The sequence below is a fragment of the Rana temporaria genome, chromosome 2 (genome assembly GCF_905171775.1).
Source record: "Rana temporaria chromosome 2, aRanTem1.1, whole genome shotgun sequence".
NCBI lineage: Eukaryota > Metazoa > Chordata > Amphibia > Anura > Ranidae > Rana > Rana temporaria.
Genome location: NC_053490.1, coordinates 74,621,030 through 74,641,159, shown reverse-complemented (window position 1 = coordinate 74,641,159; position 20,130 = coordinate 74,621,030). Strand labels below are relative to the sequence as shown.

General features: G+C 44.2%; 1 protein-coding gene and 1 long non-coding RNA gene across 2 annotated transcripts; both read left to right on the top strand.

Moving 5' to 3' along the window:
• The first annotated feature begins 7,525 nt into the window (after positions 1-7,525).
• On the top strand, positions 7,526-8,434 carry LOC120928533. The gene is made up of 3 exons (XR_005747208.1): positions 7,526-7,612; positions 7,927-8,006; positions 8,100-8,434. It is a non-coding gene; the product is annotated as an uncharacterized LOC120928533 (long non-coding RNA).
• Positions 8,435-12,449: 4,015 nt separating this feature from the next.
• On the top strand, positions 12,450-15,496 carry LOC120928213 (protein ANTAGONIST OF LIKE HETEROCHROMATIN PROTEIN 1-like). The gene is made up of 3 exons (XM_040339322.1): positions 12,450-12,851; positions 12,940-13,041; positions 14,710-15,496. Exons 1-3 carry the CDS (start codon positions 12,631-12,633, stop codon positions 15,494-15,496), a joined length of 1,110 nt encoding a protein of 369 aa, XP_040195256.1. The 5' UTR covers positions 12,450-12,630.
• The last annotated feature ends 4,634 nt before the right edge of the window (positions 15,497-20,130 follow it).

Sequence of the window (20,130 nt, the reverse complement as noted above, 5' to 3'; positions counted from 1 at the left end):
CAATTCTTTGCCAAATTAAGATTTCTTTTTTCTTTATTTTTTTTCACAAAATGTTCATATTAGCAGGTTATTTCTCACACACAGCATATGCATACCACAAATCATACCCCAAAACACATTCTGCTATTCCTCCCGAGTATGGCGATACCACATGTGTGAGACTTTTACACAGCGTGGCCACATACAGAGGCCCAACATGCAGGGAGCACCTTCAGGCGTTCTGGAGCACCCAGACCAGTTCTGACATTTCTCTCCTACATGTAAAAATCATCATTTATTTGCTAGAAAATTACATAGAACCCCAAAACATTATATATGCTTTTTTAGCAAAGACCCTAGAGAATACAATGGCGGTCTTTACAACTTTTTATCTTGCACGGTATTTGCGCAGCAATTTTTCAAACGCGTTTTTTAAAAAAAAATGATTTGTGCTTAAAAAAAAAAAACAGTAAAGTTAGCCCAATATTTTTGCCTAATATGAAAGATGAAGTTACGCCGAGTAAATAGATACCTAACATGTCACCCATCAAAATTGCACACGCTCGTGGAATGGCACCAAACTTCGCTACTTAAAAATCCCCATAGGCGATGCTTTAAATATTTTTACTGGTTACATGTTTTGAGTTACGGAGGAGGTCTAGGGCCAAAATTATTGCTCTCGCTATAACGTTTGCAGAGATACCTCACATGTGTAGCTTGAACACCGTTTTCATATGTCGGCGGGAATTACGTATGCGTTCGCTTCTGCATGCGAGCACACGGGGACAGGGGCGATTAAAATAAAAAATAAAAAAATGTATTGTTCATTTTACTTTATTTATTTTAGTTTGACACTTTTTTCCCAAAAATACATTTTTTTATCACTTTTATTCCTATTATAAGGAATGTAAACATCCCTTGTAATAGGAATATAGCATGACAGGTCCTCTTTACAGTGAGATTTGGGGTCAAATCTCACTGTAAAGAGGACCTCCTTTCTCTATCCCTGCTGCTACAGACATCTTCCAGGCCCAGGGTCTTTCGGCTTTGTCATTGGGCAGCCACTGGTGATGTAACTCTTGCGAAAGTGTACTATTTTTACATAGTCCTGGCACTCGGTGCTAATATCTGCATCTTACATCTTATCTGGGGGTGTACAGTGCACTGCGCATGCACCATAGGCAGTGAACATTAAATTCTTTTTTTTTTTTTAAATGCTAGCAGCCAGAATAAGAAGCTTTTGAGCAGAGATGAAAAGTAATTTACCTGACTGTCATTCTGATTCAATGAATTTAAAGTGGAACTAAATTCATTGATTTAACAATTCAGGCTGGCCCTTTTTAAAGGTATAGCCATGTAAAACATTAAAAAGAAGTGCCCATACTGTTTAAAATCCAGTAATACACTGATTGTATAAAAGTAAAGAAGTTTGTTACAATTTGTGTTAGGAACTGTTCCATAGGAGACAGCGCTCCTACACATGCAAACATAGGCGTGCGCACAGGGTGTGCCAGATGTGCCTGGGCACACCCTAATCACCCCATGCGCATTAGCATTATCCAGGGACAGCACCAGGTGGGTGGTGGGGGATGCCAGTGGCTAGTGTAAATGCCCCCATTATTTTAAAGGCTAGGTTCAACAGTAGGAACACGTTACACCCAAATTTTGTGTTTGAGATTTGGAGGCTTCCTTAATCATCTGTAGGACAGAGATCTTATAACTATTTAAAGTGGGAGTTTACCCAATTCGTTATTTTTTTCTATTTTCCCCTTAGCTTCATGCTCGTTTTGTCTAGGGGAATCGGCTATTTGTTTTAAAATATGATCCGTACTTACCCGTTTTCGAGATGCATCTTCTCCGCCGCTTCCGGGTATGGGTCTTCGGGAGCGGGCGTTCCTTCTTGATTGACAGTCTTCCGAGAGGCTTCCGACGGTCGCATCCATCGCGTCACTCATAGCCGAAAGAAGCCGAACGTCGGTGCGGCTCTATACTGCGCCTGCGCACCGACGTTCGGCTTCTTTCGGAAAATCGTGACGCGATGGATGCGACCGTCGGAAGCCTCTCGGAAGACTGTCAATCAAGAAGGAACGCCCAGTCCCGCAGCCCATACCCGGAAGCGGCGGAGAAGATGCATCTCGTAAACGGGTAAGTACGGATCATATTTTAAAACAAATAGCCGATTCCCCTAGACAAAACGAGCATGAAGCTAAGGGGAAAAAGTGTTCGCTATGGGTGAACCTTTGCTTTAAGTCATATATTGAACACTTTAGTCACTTTGCAGTCTGACTTCACATTGTGCTTGCTTCCCTAGAAGCCTTATTATACTCTGATGGGGGTCACTAAATCCTGGGGTCCACTTAAGTACCGCCTCCTGCACATTTACGTTGGCAGAATGGCACGGCTGGGCACAGGCACATACCTGTACGTTGCCTTTGAGAGCCCAGCCGAAGCTTTGTGACCGCGCCCGCGGGACCCACGGACCCGTTAGCTGCCGGTGTCCCGGGATCGGTTACAGGAACTGAAGAACGGGGAGAGGTGTGTAAAAAACACCTTCCCCGTTCTTCACTGTGGCAGTGACACTGGTCATCTGTTCCCTGATATAGGGAATGATGATTAGTGATGTCACGCCTACAGCCACACCCCCCTACAGTAAGAATCACTCCCTTAGGGCACACTTAACCCCTTAGCACCACCTAGTGGTTAACCACTCCACTGCAATTGTCATTTTCACAGTAATCAGTGCATTTTTATAGCACTTTTCGCTGTGAAAATGACAATGGTCCCAAAAATGTGTCAAAAGTGTCCGATGTGTCCGCCATAATATCGCAGTCACAAAAAAATCGGCGATCGATCGCTGCCATTAGTAGTAAAAAGAAAATTATTAATAAAAATGCCATAAAACTATCCCCTAATTTGTAAACGCTATAAATTTTGCGCAAACCATTCGATAAACGCTTATTAAGATTTTTTTACCAAATATAGGTAGAAGAATACGTATTGGCCTAAACTGAGAAAAAAAAAATGTAATTTTTGTGGGGGATATTTATTATAGCAAAAAGTAAAAAATATAGAATTTTTTTCAAAATTGTCGCTCTATTTTTGTTTATAGGGGAAAAAATAAAAAACGCACAGGTGATCAAATACCACCAAAAGAAAGCTCTATTTGTGGGAAAAAAAGGACGGCAATTTTGTTTGGGAGCCACGTCGCACGACCGTGCAATTGTCAGTTAAAGCGGCGCAGTGCCGAATCGCAAAAAGGGGCAAGGTCCTTAAAGGGGTGTTCCAGCCTTTTTTTAAGTTTATTAAAAGTCAGCAGCTACAAAAAGTGTAGCTGCTGGCTTTTAATAAACAGACACTTACCTGCTCCACGGTTCCAGCGACGCTCCGGCCAGGGCTCCGCTCCTCGCCCCCCCTCGCCGGCCGGCGTCTTCATTCCTACTGTGGGCACCCGGCAGTGACAGCTTTCGGCTTCACGGCCGGGCACCCACTGCGCATGCGCGGGAGGCACTGCGCATGCGCGAGCGGCGCGGCGCCGTCCGATTGGACAGGCGCTCGCCTACAGGGAGGGGCTGCAATAAGGCGATTAAGCTGTTCGCCTTACCAGCCTCTCGGCGGAAGAAGGAAGTGGGACAGGAAGTCCCACTCCTCCTGATCAAACATGCACTGGTTACCCACATACTTAAAAAACTCTCACTAGACCCCACCTGTTTGAATAACGTAAGACCCATCTCCCTGCTCCCAATTGCCTCCAAGCTCATCGAACACCTTTTCCATGACCGAATGAGTCGCAACCTCACGGACATTAACCTTCTTGACCCCCTACAGTCCGGCTTCCATCCACAACATTCCACTGAAACTGCCCTACTAAAACTCACCAATGACCTACTAACTGCTAAAACCAATGGCCATTACTCCATACTCATACTCTTAGACCTCTCTGCTGCCTTCAACACAGTTGACCACCTGCTCCTCCTCAGCAAACTACACTCCCTTGACCTCCGTGATTCTGCATTACCCTGGTTCTCCTCCTACCTATCTCAGCGCAATTTCAGTGTCACTTACAACTCCATCTTCTCTGCTCCTTTTCCTCTTTCTGTTGGGGTACCCCAAAGCTCCGTGCTTGGGCCCCTCCTATTCTCGCTCTATAACTCGGTTGATAACCTTCCATGGCTTCCAATACCACCTCTACGCCGATGACACCCAGATCTATCTCACCAAAACATACAAGGCCATCCACAACATCGCCCCCAGCTACATCACCAACCTCATCTGCAGATATTGCCCAAATTGTCCCCTCCGCTCCTCCCAGGACCTCCTGCTCTCTAGCTTCCTTGTTACCTCCTCCCATGCTCGCCTTCAAGACTTCTCCAGAGCCTCTCCCATCCTCTAGAACTCCCTGCCCCGGTATGTCCCGGGGCAGGGAGCAGCCCCTAACCTGGCCACCTTTTGGAAATCCTTTAAAACTCACTTATTTAGGGAAGCCTATCCCACACCCACCTAACAACTGTCCCCAAGTCATCTCATCAAATCATTGTCCGCATCTATTACCTTTTGTACAACCACCCACTCCCTTTAAAATGTAAGCTCTACGAGCAGGGTCCTTCTGTATTGAACTGTACTGTAATTGTGCTGTCCCCCCTCTACATTGTAAAGCACTAAGTAAACTGTTGGTGCTATATAAATCGTGTACAATAATAATAATACCATCTAAAGCCAATACTTTTACCTTTGTTTAAGATATGGATTTAAGATTTTTTATTGCTTCCTGTCGTGTGAAGAGATCTCTCTACAATAAGGAAAGCCCTCTCTTAGACAAATGGCACCAAAACATGTATCCCCATTGTAAGATTTTTCATCACCTCCTGTTCCAGTGGCAATTCAAATTTTGGATCGAGATCTCTCTACAGTAAGGGAAGCCCTCTCTTAGACAGATGGCACCAGAACATGTGTCCCCATTGTAAGATTTTCCATCACCTCCTGTAAAATTTGGGATATTCCATAACCAGGCCCGGATTTACTCCCTTTGCCACCCCAAGGCCAGGTCCTTCTAAGCCGCCCCCCCCCCACCATCACATGGGGGGGGCGACGTGCCTGCCACCAGATGGGGATGTCTCTTGCCACGCTGCCTGCCATCAGATGTGGATGTCACTTGCCTTGCTGCCTGCCACCAGATGGGGATGTCACTTGCCACACTACCTGCCACCAGATGGGAATGTCACTTGCCTTGCTGCCTGCCACTAGATGGGAATGTCACTTGCCACACTGCCTGCTAGCAGAATGGGGATTGCCACAGTTACCTTGCTGCCACCTAAAAAGTACCAGTTTGTCACTAATTGCATGTAAAATCAAGCCCCCCCCCCCCAGCATTTCAGAGTACTTGCAGCCAGGTACAACGCTGTCAGCCTCTCCTCTCCTGTGCGGGGAAACTAGCTGCAGGTGAACCGTGAGATGAGAGTGAGAGATGAGAGTGAGGGCGGGCGGTGAGAGATGACGTCATTCTCTCTCTTCTGTGTCGCGCAGCCTGTAAGGGCGGAAGCTGGAACAGCAGTGCGGGCAATGAGAGAAGATGTAATTTCTCTCCGCCGCCGAACGGCCCGCACGGCTGAAAAATTACTTGTCTCCTTCGCTGTGCGGCGCCGCCCCTGCATACAGTGCCGCCCCGAGGCCTGGCCTTGTTGGCCTTGTGGGAAATCCGGCCCTGTCCATAACTTACTGTCCCAGGGACAACAACAACAGGACAAATGGGGGGGGGGGGGTGATTTTATCCAAGGGCTAGATATACAACAATAGAAACCAAGGAAAAGCAAAAAAAAATCTTCAGATATGTAGTCGTTTTTACATTTTTATAGTTACATTTTTTAAACGTGCATAGGAAAGTGTCTTTTGTATGTAAAGTAATATGCTAATTTCACATTTGCATTGTAAAAATGTCCTTAAAAAACACAGCTGCCAATTATTTTTCTGTATCTGTCAGATCAAATCAAAATTGCTATAATGTGCAAAGTCATAACTGTATAAGGTCATATATACGTACAAAATGCCAAAATCATGCCTGAATCAAAGCAAAAAAGTTGGTCTAGTCCATGCAGAAGTTCCAGTCTTATAAATTATTACTTGCTTACATATGCTGTGTGGCTCCCTGTAAATATATTCCTTCGGTATTTCTCATTACATATTCCATCTACCCGTTGTGCTATCAGAGCTTATGAGAATCAAGATGAGGCTGTTCTGCGGATTTATTAAATAAATTCATAAACAAGTCTCACCTGTGTTTGTTTGCTGAGTACAGTTACTTCTTTCATCTTGCTGCAAAAAAAAAAAATATCTTTTGTCATAGTTTAGTGGTTCTCAAAAAACCCGGTTTATCTGCAGTGCTCTCAATTTTCTGCCTGGTTTACCATCACTGGGAAAGACAAAGTCAACTAATATGGCTGAAAGAATTTTGGGGCAACCTCTTCTGCATGTATAACCCTCGACTAGCACCCACCATATCCACCTGTTTTACAATGTCATACTTCAAGGACTTCTCTTTCCTCTGTGATGCACAGAGCTCCGATCACTCAGAAAGCTGTCCACAATCTGCTCTCTAGGGCTCAACTGCAAGTGAAATCTGCAATGGCTTAGTTGCTTGAGATCAATCCCACGCACGCAGTTGTCTTATTTGCAATGCATTAATATCATTAATAAAGGACAAAGGGTTACATTGGAACTAAGGGCAAAATAAAAAAGGATGTATAGGATGCAGTCTGTCACTAGAAACACAACAGTTAGGGGTGTATTCGTAAAAACAAAAATTTGCTCAGCTGTTCATTTATTGAAACCTGCATGTAAATTCATTCTGTGTGAATGGGGCTATTTTCTTTTCAGATCGAATGTTATTTATATAACATTGGAGGTACCATATGAGGAAAAGGATTTATTGTAAGGATAAGGTTAGGTGTTTAATTTTAAGCTAGTATTGTAACACCTGCATAATGTTAATGAATACCAGACACAATGCAGCTGCACTTTCTCAATGCAAACACAATGGGCCAGATCCACAAAGAACTTACGCCTGCGTATCTATTGATACGCCGCGTAAGTTCTCCTTTTGATCCACCGAGTTGTTATTTCTTTGCCCATTGGATTATCCTATATCACTCTGCAGGATTTATGATGCTGCTGCGGTTGATTTTTCACCTTCTGTCCCCTTCCATTTGGACACTCAAGGGCTCTACTTTGTGAGCCCGTTTTTGCCAGTGCTTTTCTTTCCCCCTCCTGTTTGCTGACTCTCCTCCCTCTCCATCGGCGATTCGGCCACTCCCGGCTCTTGGACTTGGTTTATCTCCTTGCCTAGGGGCCGCTCCGTTGTACGGCGGTGCCCCTCCCCCGGCGCGCTGTGATTGGCCAATTACCCGGCCGTCCACGCCTTCCAACCCAGGGGTTGCTGGGGATTGTAGGCCGTTTGTCCAGCACCAGTTTGGGTGTCGGTGCACTGACACTCTGTGTCCGCTCACGCCCGACCGCGCCTCCTATGACGCACGGACGTGTGGGAGTGGCTAAGGGGTATATCTGGACTCTGTCTTGCTGTGGAGCGTCAGTGTGTTGTGCACTCCTGTGGAGCTAACTCGTGCTGCTAAGACAGACTAACCAGGTACTCTTCCTACCATACTTAACAGCTGCTTACCAGATAAATATGTTTCCTATGTAATCTCTTGGCTTGCTATTATTCTTCACTATACCTTTTCTTCTTGAGTGGATCTTTTTACCCTACTATGGAACAGCCTTTCTGCTGACGATTATGACAATTGTATTATTTAAATATATAATACAGAATTAAAGTAAATTATATGTCTTACTTTATTTTTCTGTCTCCCGTTTTTCCTCTTTCTTTTTTTCTTTTATTCATTTTGTCTGCCTGATTCCTAATTGTTTTCTTTTTATTCTTTGACATAATATCTGGATCAGCTTGTCACAAATCTGACTAGCCTCCGGTCTCAAGCTAGGCGCAAGCCTCCACAGATGCTATACCTGTATACCTAAGCACTGTGAGTGTATAGTATATCTTATTACTTTTTATAAATAAATATTTCTTTTAAGTATTCTACAATAGATACTTATATTACTACTCTTCTCCACAGTTGGCCACTTTGTTTCTGGGTGCTGCCCCTTGCCTCTCCGATGGTTGGGGACTGTGTGAATCCCATCTGCAGCGGTTTCTTATTTTTTCCTGCCTAGGGTACCCTTGTGGCTGTCAACTCGTGTTCATCCGGCCTGATCTTTCAGGCATGTGATGGTATCAGGGTATTATACACCCTGTTGTCTTCTTACTTCCACTACGGACCAGCAGGTGGGCATTATGTGATATACACTGACAGAGCGACTTTATTTATTGTTTATGTATATCTAATGTATTTGTGTACAAATTATTAATTTTCTTTTTCTCTGTATGTCATTATCAGAATCCAAACTCTGATCTCAACCACCCCTGAAGAAGCCTAACCAGGCGAAATATATAGGGTTTACCAACAGGGTTGTGATCTCTGTTACAGTATTTATGTCTGTTATGGAAACCTTTTCACTTTGTTACATTTGATCAGGTTGTTGATTTATGTAGTGGGCTCCTGTAGAGTCTATGATATGTCCTTCAACCTGACACTACGTTGTCTTTTAATAAATTATTAAAATTTACATTATTTGTTCTATTTTCCTTTACTGTTTTTGCTTGCACCGCTATAGTCCCGCCATTGTTCGACATTCCCATATATAAATTTGGGATGAGGTGCTTTTGTTAGAGATACTATTTTTCAGTCTAGACCAGCCAGATCCTATCCCTCTTTTTCCAAGTAAGTTCTACGATGCCCCGTCGTATCTTTGTTTTGTATCCACAAAACAAGATACGACTGAATGTGGGCTCGATCCGACTGACGTACGTCTTAGTACGCCGTCGGATCTTAGGTGCATATTTACGCTGGCCGCTAGGTGGCGCTTCCGTTGATTTCCGTGTAGAGTATGCAAATTAGCTACGCCGGTCCTCAAACGTATGTCCGCCCGGCGCATTTTTTTACGTCGTTTACGTAAGCCTTTTTCGGCGTAACGTTACCCCTGGGTCTATGAGGCGTAGGCAATGTTAAGTATGGACTTCGGGACAGCGTAAAATTTTCCGTCGTTTACGTAGTTTGCGTAAAACGTTTGCGAATAGGTCAAGATGAATTAACATAAAACATGCCCACATCTTAGTCATTTGAATTGCGCGCCCTTACGCCGACACATTTACACTACGTCGCCGTAACTTACAGCGAAAATTCTTCTGGATACGGAAACTACTCTCTAAGTTACGGCGGCGTAGTGTATCTGAGATATGCTACGCCTGCCTAAACAGATCTTTGTGTATCTGGCCCATTGACTATAACATATAAATACAGTAATAAGAACGTGAACTACGCTCTTTAACCTCCCTGAGGTTCCGATTTCTTAATTCCGATTTTAGTTGCTGAAAACGGTACCATTATTTTGCATGGAAATTTGGCGTTTTATATTGTAGGCCTGTAATTCTAAGGCCCCGTACACACGAGAGGATCGATCCGCTGAAATTGATCCGTGGATCGTTTTCAGCAGATAGATCCGCTGGTGTGTACGATCCAGCGGATATTTATCCGCGGATATATTTCGGGCCGACCGATTTCCAGTCTGTACAGACTCACCGGATCGATCCGTCCGAACCCATCCCTCGCATGCGTCGTAATGATTCGACGCATGCGTGGAATTCCTTATATGACAGCGTCGCGCACGTCGCCGCGTCATCATCGCGGCGACGGCGGGAAACACGTCATCGCGATGGGAATTCGGCGCGGATTTCGATCCGATGGTGTGTACACTCCATCGGATCAAAATCCTCAGAGGATTTATCCGCGGAAACGGTCCGGAGGACCGTATCCGCGGATAAATCCTATCGTGTGTACTAGGCATTAGAAATGACTCACTTAAATCTGTCCAAACAAGAGTCTAGTAGACATCCCGGGTATAATAAAAATTTAAACACAAAATCATAAATTATAATACAATAAATAAATATAAATAATTATAACAAATAATATAATAATAATAATAAAAATTATTACTTTACATTTTTTTGATGACGAATTTCCCCACAAATCGCTCAATTCTGCGAATGATTCTAATTTATTATCACTGTTTTCTAGCTGGTCTAAAACCACTTTTGACATAAAGGGACACTTTTTGGTTGCTATGGACAATCTCCAGTTTCCAGGCAGAAAGAACAGTTTTTATTATATAAAAGTGCATGTAGGACACTAGGCAGACCACTAGGGACAAGGGGGGGTGTGTATTTTTTACATACAATTTTAAATTTGGCGCCGATCTCCGCCCCGTGCTTCGTAGCGTCGCAGGGAACAGAGCTCGGCAGCACTCGGCACTGTAAATCGAGCGAGGAGGACACCGCTCGATCACACAGCGGGGAGGCATCGCAGGATCCAGGGACAAGGTAAGTAACTTGTGCCTGTGGACTCTGTGAGGCGGTCCTGAGTCTGGCTCGGGGTTACCGCTTTTAGTCCTGAAATTCTACCCCAAGCCAGACTCTGGAATACCGCTAGGGGGGTTAAGCCCCCATTCACATCGGGCTGAAATTGGAGCCTATTGCCGGCAACAGCACCTAATAAATCGATGCAACGCCGACTGTGCGGCGTCATACCGATTCCCAAAAGTAGTTCCTGCACTTGGTGACTTCGGGGGCAATTTCAATAGACATCTGTGCATGAAGCCAAACAGATGTCTTTCAAATCGTCCCAAACTTGCACTGAAATGCGGGATTGAAATTGTGCAGTTGAGTTCAGTTGAACTTGCACGATTTCAAACCCACCCTCAGTGTGAACGAGGGATTAATCTGCATGTGCTGGATATATCCAAACATTATTTACTTGAATGATAATTTTTTACAATTGTAGCGCCCACCCCAAATCTAGGGGGCGCTATTTCAAATTTAAGGGAAGTCTGGGCCAGTGGTGACCCCGCTGTGCATGCTGGGGATGTGTACTTAAGGGGCGGATGCCTTTTATCGGGGTCCTTCGCCTCGTGGCCCTCCTGGCGCGAGGTGCGTGTGTGTGAGCCTGACCTCTGGGCCACGTTGGCCTGGGGTCGCTTTGCTGTTGAGTAGGCCCAGCTATGCAGGCTGGGGCCTGCAGTCCTAACTGGGGATCCCAAGCTGTCTGTCCACAAGGGAAGAGGCTGTCTTGATGAAGGAAACCGGGGGAGGACCTGCCCTGGAGGGGACCAGCAAAGTGCTGGTGTCTTGGGTGAGGCCTGGTGACCTAATTAAGGAGGGATCCACCATATTCAAAGCCATGCAGTCTGCCGGTTCGGCTTAAAGGCTCCTCTACTGCACGGCTGGAAGTTCGGGACTTTGTAATCCTGTGGCAGAGGATTCTTGGACGCATCCAAGATCATCCAAAAGGTCTGTGGCAGAGACCAAGTTCATCCAAAAGGTCTGTGGCAGAGACCGTCTGGACATTAGTTTGTGCATCATCCCGGTTGCTAGGCCATGTGAGAGGGCACTCTCTCCGGGTGAGCAACAGCCACTCAATAGCTGTGAATGGGGATTGATTGACTATTTTTGAGCATTCTGTACCGCGTGCCTGAACCTTCCCCTACTCTTCTCCTCACTTCTATTCTCTCTTGTTCAAGTTACCCTGCAGAAAAAATAAAGCCTAAGGCCTCGTACACACGACCGAACATGTCCGCTGAAAGTTTCAGAGGACATGTTCGGTCGTGTGTAGGGCCTATCGGACCGTTTTCCAGCGGACATTTTTCCAGCCGACCGTTTTCCAGCGGACCAAAGTTTCTTAGCATGCTAAGAAACTTGTCCCCTGGAAACCTGTCCGTCGGACATGTTTCATCGGACATGTCCGGTCGTGTGTACGAGGCCTAACTGTTGAAGGTTTTTGATAGGAAAGCAGGGTTACCTTTACCCCCTTTTATGATATCATATCAGCTTTATATTCATTTTCATATTATGCCTGCTAACTTGAACTCTTATTAACTTTTAAGTAAAATGTTCTAAGTTTGAACTGCAAAAGAAGACAGGATACACGTAAACCATGTAAACCACAATTGTTGCAATATGTGTTAATGTAATTGCTAATATTTGCAGAAATGTGCAGAAATGTTATAGACATAAAAAGATCAAAATACATATGTGCTAAGAATCTGCTAATGTGGTTGAAATATATTTTTATCTGTCACGTCTGCATTATCTCTAAGCAAACTTTTATTTTATCTGTCAAATATTCATTTAAACATTATCTCCAGGCAAATTTTGGACAAAAAAATCTGTAATATAATTGGTCCACGAAGGGGTGCCTCCCATGTGCCTCCCATGCACGGACAATAAGGCCGGAATCACACTAGTGCGTTGCGTTTTTGAGCTGCGTTTCCGTTGCGAATTTCTCTAGAGGGTGTTCTGCGGATCAACTGCGGTTTAGCTGCGGATCGGGTGCGATTTATAAAAAATAATTATTTGAGCTGCGTTTTTGGTGAGGGCCAATCATTGTTAGCTGTGTGATGATGTAGGTAATAAAAGGGAGTGACCTTTCTTGGACTCTTCCTTTTTCACGAGCATTCAGTATAGTGTGGAATAGGATTTGGATTTCCTAAGAAATGTGTGCTGCCCTGCCCATGATCATGCCTACAGTTGTTGCTGCAACAGCAGCAATCTTGCTGGAAGTTGAAAGGAGGAGAAGGAGGAGTAGAAGAAGAAGATACTGGGTTCATCCTATCATTGCAAATAGGGATGAAAGAGGGCAGTTCATTATATTATATGAAGATCTCCGTGGGCATGAGGACAAGTTTTTTAATTATACACGCATGTCAATAACCAGGTGATTATTTATTTAATTTTGCTAAACATTTTCTTTCTCCATTGTTCCATATAAAATTTTTAATTAAAAATTTTATTTTTGTTTGAAGTTTTGATGAATTGTTAGGACTAACGTACCATAGTTTGGAGCGCCAGAACACATGCTTCAGAGCAAGCATCCAGCCTGCACAAAGATTATTAATCACATTAAGGTACTTTTCCACACCTATGTGCATTTTCAAATTGATGTTGAAGCATGTATTCATTTTTGGTTTCAACTATCCAACATCTGTACTTATAAATGAACAACCAGACATAAGATGCCCAAAATTATTTTTATTTTTTACTTTTTTCACAAAAATAAAGAAATAGACAACATATTTTTGCTTGGACTAATATAAAAAATAAAAACTTTGCCTTCAAGTTTTCCTCTGGATTAAACTTTGATTCAAAATATGCACACATGCTTGTTTACTGTGGGCATAACGTAAACTTTAGAGATGTTGATATGTTTTGGGAAATAATGGTGTGTCTGAGGAGTATTGACTTGCTGAGGTAGATTCATCAATCTCGGTGCTTGAAGCATGGCTAGACTCGCCATGGTGCTGTGGCACATGGTGCTGTGGCACATGGTGCTGTGGCACATGGTGCTGTGGGCCATGTTGCTGTGGGCCATGTTGCTGTGGGCCATGTTGCTGTGGGCCATGTTGCTGTGGGCCATGTTGCTGAGGCACATGTTGCTGTGGGCCATGTTGCTGTGGGCCATGTTGCTGTGGGCCATGGTGCTGTGGGCCATGGTGCTGTGGGCCATGTGTCTGAGGCCCATGTGTCTGAGGCCCATGTGTCTGAGGCCCATGTGTCTGAGGCCCATGTGTCTGAGGCCCATGTGTCTGAGGCCCATGGTGCTGTGGCACATACATCCCCTGCATTTGTGTTTGTGGCATAATTGAAGGGAATGTGGATGGGATGGGATATGGAGTTCGCCTCTGTTGTACCTCATATATTGAAGTTGGCTCCTGAAAGCTTGAAGTGTAGGATGGAGGAACATAGGGGTAAGGTTGGTTTCCTGGGTCTGGGTACTGGCCTGACATTGGTAAGTGTATGTGTGTTGTTTCTTTTGTTACATATGGCCTTTCCAATGTATGTTGCTCGCTTGGCACTGTAAATGACTGCAGAACGTGTTCTACTGTGGTTCGCATTTCTAAATATCTCTCAGGTAGAACTTTTTTGATCAATGGTACAAAATTAAGCGCCAGTATTGTAGCTGGACATAAGAAAGCATCCACCTTTCCAGCCATTTGTTGTAACATCTCTAGAAGACGCTCGCTTATGTCCATCTGCGATACTGGCGTTCGCTTACGTGCCACTTTGGCAGGCCGCGCAATGGTTGTTGGAGCTGAGGAGGGTCCAGGCATAGGCTCAGGCAATCCAGAGTCAGTCTCTGGGTTTGTGACCCATAGATCTGACCCAAGTGGCATTTCAGGTATTTCCTCATTTGGATCAATGCAAACTGCTGGCACGGATTGGGCCTCAGATTGGCTCTCTGGTTGATCCTCTAGGACATCCTGTTCGTCCCAACTTGCTTCGGTCCTGTTTTTATTAAAAAATAGAAACATTACTAATGCTAAATATATAGTCACGATACATAGATGATGTAGAGGATAACTTACTCTCTCATCTCTATGAGTGGTTTCAAGAAGGCAAGGTCCTCTGCATACATATAGGGTACTCTAGCTGGTGCCCCCGAGCCACTCCTCACTTCTCTTAGATGTTTGTTGTATTTCTTGAAGGCATCACGCATGCTTCGCCAACGATTCTTGATGTATACCACTGTAAAAAAGAGAAGATAATAATTATTTAATATTTCTTATTTGTTCAAGGTACCTAGCTACAGGAAATTCATTTGGAAGTCTCCACTATGAGTTCAAGGTTGGAAAATCAACTATATCTGGCATTGTACATGAAACATGCCTTGTTTTATGGAATGTACTAAAACCATTGGTCTTCAAAAAGCCTACAAAAGAAGATTGGTTGAAGATATCAGATGAATTCTGGGAGAGATGTAATTTTCCAAACTGTGTGGGAGCCATCGATGGCAAGCACATACGCATCCTGAGGCCATTTGATAGTGGGAGTCAGTTTTTTAATTATAAAAAATATTTTTCGTTTGTATTAATGGCAGTGGTAGATGCCAAATATAATTTCATTTATATTGATGTGGGTGCTTATGGTAGCAGCTCTGATTCTGGTGTATTTAATCATTCCACATTTGGGAGAATGATAAGGGCGAATAGTCTGGATTTACCAAACGATTCCTCCTTGCCCGGAACAAATGAGCCAGCCCTCCCATTTGTTTTTGATGGGGACGAAGCGTTTGCCCTTGGTAAAAATCTTCTTCGACCATTCTCAAGTAGAGCGCTGAGCAATGATAAAAGAATATTTAATTATCGGCTCACTAGGGCACGTCGAGTAGTAGAGTGTGCATTTGGAATTCTTGCCAATAAATGGAGAATATTGCACACCGCCATCAATCTCAGTTTGGAGCATGCTGTCTCTGCTGTGAAAACTGCGTGTGCACTGCACAACTATGTGCGAGAACGTGATGGAATTGATTATGAGGATTCCATGATGCATAATATGGAGGCGGGCACAGTGGAGTTTGACTAGGGCACTAGCAGTGGGAAATTGATTCGAGATCAATTTCTTAATTACTTTCTATCGCCAGCTGGCGAGTTACCTTGGCAGATGCAGGCAATTTAAAACCAAAAAATGTGGTGTTGTCATTAAAATATATGGCCCTTTAAATATTAAAACATAAAATACTAAGCTAAAAATGTCACTATGTGTAATTTGAATGCATCTTGAAAAAAAAATATTAAAGTTATCTTTTGGCAGCATATTAAGGACTCCGAAGTGATTCTCTACCTGCAATTGGACAAAAACACCAAAAATTGGCTTGGTGATACTGTTATGTGTGTTCTGCTGGGTGTCATTGTACAGAGGATGATGTCTTTGTAAGACCACCATGGCCAATAACGTCATAATAGGATGACAAATACAGATAGTCACTCCCCCAAGGATCTGCAAACATACTTGGTAAAGTGAGTTTACATATTTTGGTGATAGACACACGCAGACTCATACAAACAATGACCAAGGGTGTGGGAATGAGTCACGTGCCACCAGCAACACGGGGACAGGGTGCATTAGGAACACCATGCCAAGATATAAAACATGTGGCATGGTATGGGTTAGCAGACTTTACATGTCCACACAGAATGCATGCTTGGATAAAGGCCTGCTCTGGATTAGTGGGCGGTATGCACTGTAGTTATTGGGGTCTACTTAGAATTATAATTTAAGAAGTTAGGGAATGAAAAAATAAAACAAACTTACCTTTGTCAGCTTGAACTTGGGATGAGCACATGCTCCACTCTGGCAAAAGGCTTTTGGTAATTTCAACCCAGGTAGTTTTTTTCAATACATTGTCCTTATATTTAGGATGCCGGGTGTCATAGATTTGTGGGTTCTCCCTGACAAGGCGGATAAGCTCCTCGGAATCCACACAGTCCTTCACCTTAGCAGTGACTTTTTTGCTCCGTTTTTTGGACATGGCTACTCACCTCAGCAGCATGAAACAGACAGAGGAGGAACTAGGAAAAGGGGGAGGTGGTGGAGGAGGAAAAAAAACTTCCGTTCAAACCGCAACACACCTGCGATTTAGATGCGTACCCATAGAAGATAATGGGACTGAATTCGCACCTGAGCCGCACCGCAAGACATAAAAACCGCACGCGGTTTGGAGGCAATGCGCAGTGCGGATGCATCGCACATATGTGAACCAGCCTCATTGAAAACAATGTATTTTAAAATGTCCTGCGATTTGGATGCGGTTGAAACCGCACTCAATTCGCTTAGGTGTGAACCTAGCCTCAAACCGGCCAGGATCTGATAATAAACTGTAATCTTGCTACATGCCTTGCTGATTACCCGAACGATCGTAGGACTCCTCGCACCCAAAGATAGCAAAACAGAATAGGAACTTACAGGTGATCACAGGTGACCCATCACCTATCAGTTTTAACATCTGTCTGGACATTGCACTTATTATGGACTTCCACACCCTGACAACGGAGCTTAAAAAGGTAACGTGCAAACCCAGAACTTAACCAGCAGCTCCTTCAGGGGTAGTGCTACACAATATCTGTATCAATATCCGTATTTACTTAAACATTTTTATTGCTTATTTAGTTTTCTGGTTTGGATATATCCAGAACATACAGATTTAAACAGAGTATTTTTTATTATTTGTATCTTCTAGGTGTTTTATAAGGACTAAATTCGGTGTCATAGTTTTTTTTTTCTGAATTAGCTTTCTGGTTACTTTGGGAGTTAGGTTTAGGTTAACTGTAAAGGTAGAATTAGTGTTGAGGGTTAATTTTTAGAATAAGGTAAAGAGTTAAGTTTCAGCATTAGGGGGAAGTTTAATTTTAGATGGTAGATTAACCACTTAAGCCCCAGGACCTTAAGGCCCCTTTCACATTGAGGAGTTTTTCAGGCGGTAAAGCGCTAAAAATAGCGCTGCTATCCCGCCTGAAAAACTCCTGCCCAGCTACCTCAATGTGAAAGCCGAAGGGCTTTCACACTGAGGTGATGCGCTGGCGGGAGACAAAAAAATCTCCTGTCAGCAGCATCTTTGGAGCGGTGAGAGGAGCGGCATGTATACCGCTCCTTCACCGCTCCTTCCCATTGAAAACAATGGGAACCGCGGCAATACCGCCCGCAATGCGCCTCTATAGAGGCGCATTGCGGGCGATATTAACTCTTTATCGGCCGCTAGCGGGGGTTAATACCGCACCGCTAGCGGCTGATACCCGCGGCAATTCCGGCGGTATAGCGCCACTATTTTTAGCGGCGTTATACCGCCACCGCAGCTCCCGCCCCAGTCTGAAAGGGGCCTTAGGCAGCTAAATGCCCAGGCCAGGTTTTGTGATTCGGCACTGCTTCGCTTTAATAGACAATTGCGCGGTCGTGCGAAGTGGCGCCCAAACAAAATTGACGTCCTTTTTTTCCCACAAATAGAGCTTTCTTTTGGTGGTATTTGATCACCTCTGCGGTTTTTATTTTTTGCGCTATAAACAAAAACATATATATAAAAAAAAGAAAATCCTCAGTTTAGGCCGATACGTATTCTTCTACCTATTTTTGGTAAAAAAAATCGCAATAAGCGTTTATCGGTTGGTTTGCGCAAAATTTATAGCATTTACAAAATAGGGGATAGTTTTAGTGCATTTTTATTATTTATTTATTTTTTATTACTAATGGCGGCGATCAGCGATTTTTTTCGCGGCTGCGACATTATGGTGGACACTTCGGACAATTTTGACACATTTTTGAGACCATTGTCATTTTCACAGCAAAAAATGCATTTAAATTGCATTGTTTATTGTGAAAATGACAGTTGCAGTTTGGGAGTTAACTACAGGGGGCGCTGAAGGAGTTATGCTTCACCTAGTGTGTGTTTACAACTGTAGGGGGGTGTGGCTGTAGGTCTGATGTCATCGATCGAGTCTCCCTATAAAAGGGATGACACGATCGATGCAGCCGCCACAGTGAAGCACGGGGAAGCCGTATTTACATTCGGCTCTTCCCGTTCTTCAGCTCCGGGGAGCGATCGCGAGGGGGCGCCCTCGTCCCGGATCTCTCCCTGAGGCTTAGCGACCGCCGCATGTACCGGGGGGGTTCCGATCGGACCCCCGACCCGCGGCAAGGCAGCGACGTGCGGGCACGTCGTTCTGCCTGCCCGTGCCATTTTGCCGACGTATATGTACATGCGGCAGTCGTTAAGCGGTTAAAGGAGACGTACAACCAAAGCTTGTTTGGCTGTACTTCTCCTGTGGATGACAGAAGTTCAGTTTGTTCAGCACTCCTATGACCTGTTTTCAGCAGGAAGCCTGCTGTTGGCTAATGTCACAGAGCCGATCCAGGCTGGTGCAAGATTGCGACAATATGGTTAGATTCCACCCAAAACCCTGGACTGCCACCTGGCTCAGGCTCTCAGTGAGCTGCTGAGAGCCTATGCCAGCCGCTCCCGCCCCCTCCAAAGCCCAGCGCTCAGTCACCAGTTCTCTACTCACAGAGCTCTGAGAACTGAGGGATCAACATCATTTGATCGCTCGGTTCTCAGTCTTAGAGCCGATGGGGGACAGAAGCAGCATCCACCTAGGTAAGTATGATGCCGAACTTCTCTTTTAAAGTTAGTGGGAGGGACACCTTAGTAGGAAATGTTTGGATGACTAATGACAAGTGTTTGGGATAGGGGGCTATAGGTGGTAGCACAGAAATTCAGGTTGGCTTGTTGTGCCAAAAAAAAAGCTGCATGGTTAACACCAGGTTTCTTGTGCCTACGGATAACATACAAAAGAGTCAAGCCTCGTACACACGATCAGTTTTCACAACGGGAAATCTGTGAGGAGAGCTTTTGGCTGGGAATCCTGGCCGTGTGTATGCTCCTCGCAGTTTTTCCGACAGGGAAACTACCTAAAAACCGCCGGACAAAAAAAGAGAACCAGTTCTATTTTTTTCCGCCAGGAAATCCGACGGACATTTGTCTGGCGGTTTTTGGCAGTTTTCCACTGGGAAAAACTGCGATGGAGCATACACACGGCCTGGATTCCTGCCCATTGCAGTTTTCCTGTCGGGAAAACCGGCCGTGTGTAGGGGAAAGACTGAACCGAGCAGGTTCTTGGCTTTCCCCTCGGGATTTCCGACGAGAACTTTTCCCGTCGGAAATCCCGTACATGTGTACGAGGCATCAGGCTCAGACAATGTTATTAAAAGCCTGATATGAGGTCAGCTATAAAGCTTTTATAGGTAGGCCTACACAGGTCTAATAAATGTAGATTGAACATTCAGTTGCTTGCATTAACCCAATTATGACCAATTCTCTTCAAGGCATCCTGTAGACCGATTTATATATTTTTTTCTTGATTGATTATGTTGTGTTCTTTGATCATTTAAGGATTCTACTTGAGACTGAACTAGTACCTCTTGCTGTGGGCTCTACCGTGCTTCAGTCTGTTCTTGCCTTTCCTGTTGATTTTAAGGTACTTTGGTAACTCACTTCAAAGCAAAGAAATAATCTTTGTAATTGGTAAGATCTATCCACGGAATGACTCTTTAATGCTGGCTCAAAGATTTCACTTTGTAATACCATATAAAAAGTAGACTTTAGAAACAAATCGTTAGTATCCACATTTTTACAACATGCCAAAGAATCCAGCATTTTAAAGTGTACCCCT

Coding starts and splice junctions, on each gene's coding strand:
- LOC120928213 (XM_040339322.1), top strand. CDS start 12,631: ATGTGTGCTGCCCTGCCCATGATCATGCCTACAGTTGTTGCTGCAACA. Junction 12,852..12,939: donor ACACGCATGTCAATAACCAG/GTGATTATTTAT, acceptor TTTTGTTTGAAG/TTTTGATGAATTGTTAGGAC. Junction 13,042..14,709: donor AGATTATTAATCACATTAAG/GTACTTTTCCAC, acceptor TATTTGTTCAAG/GTACCTAGCTACAGGAAATT.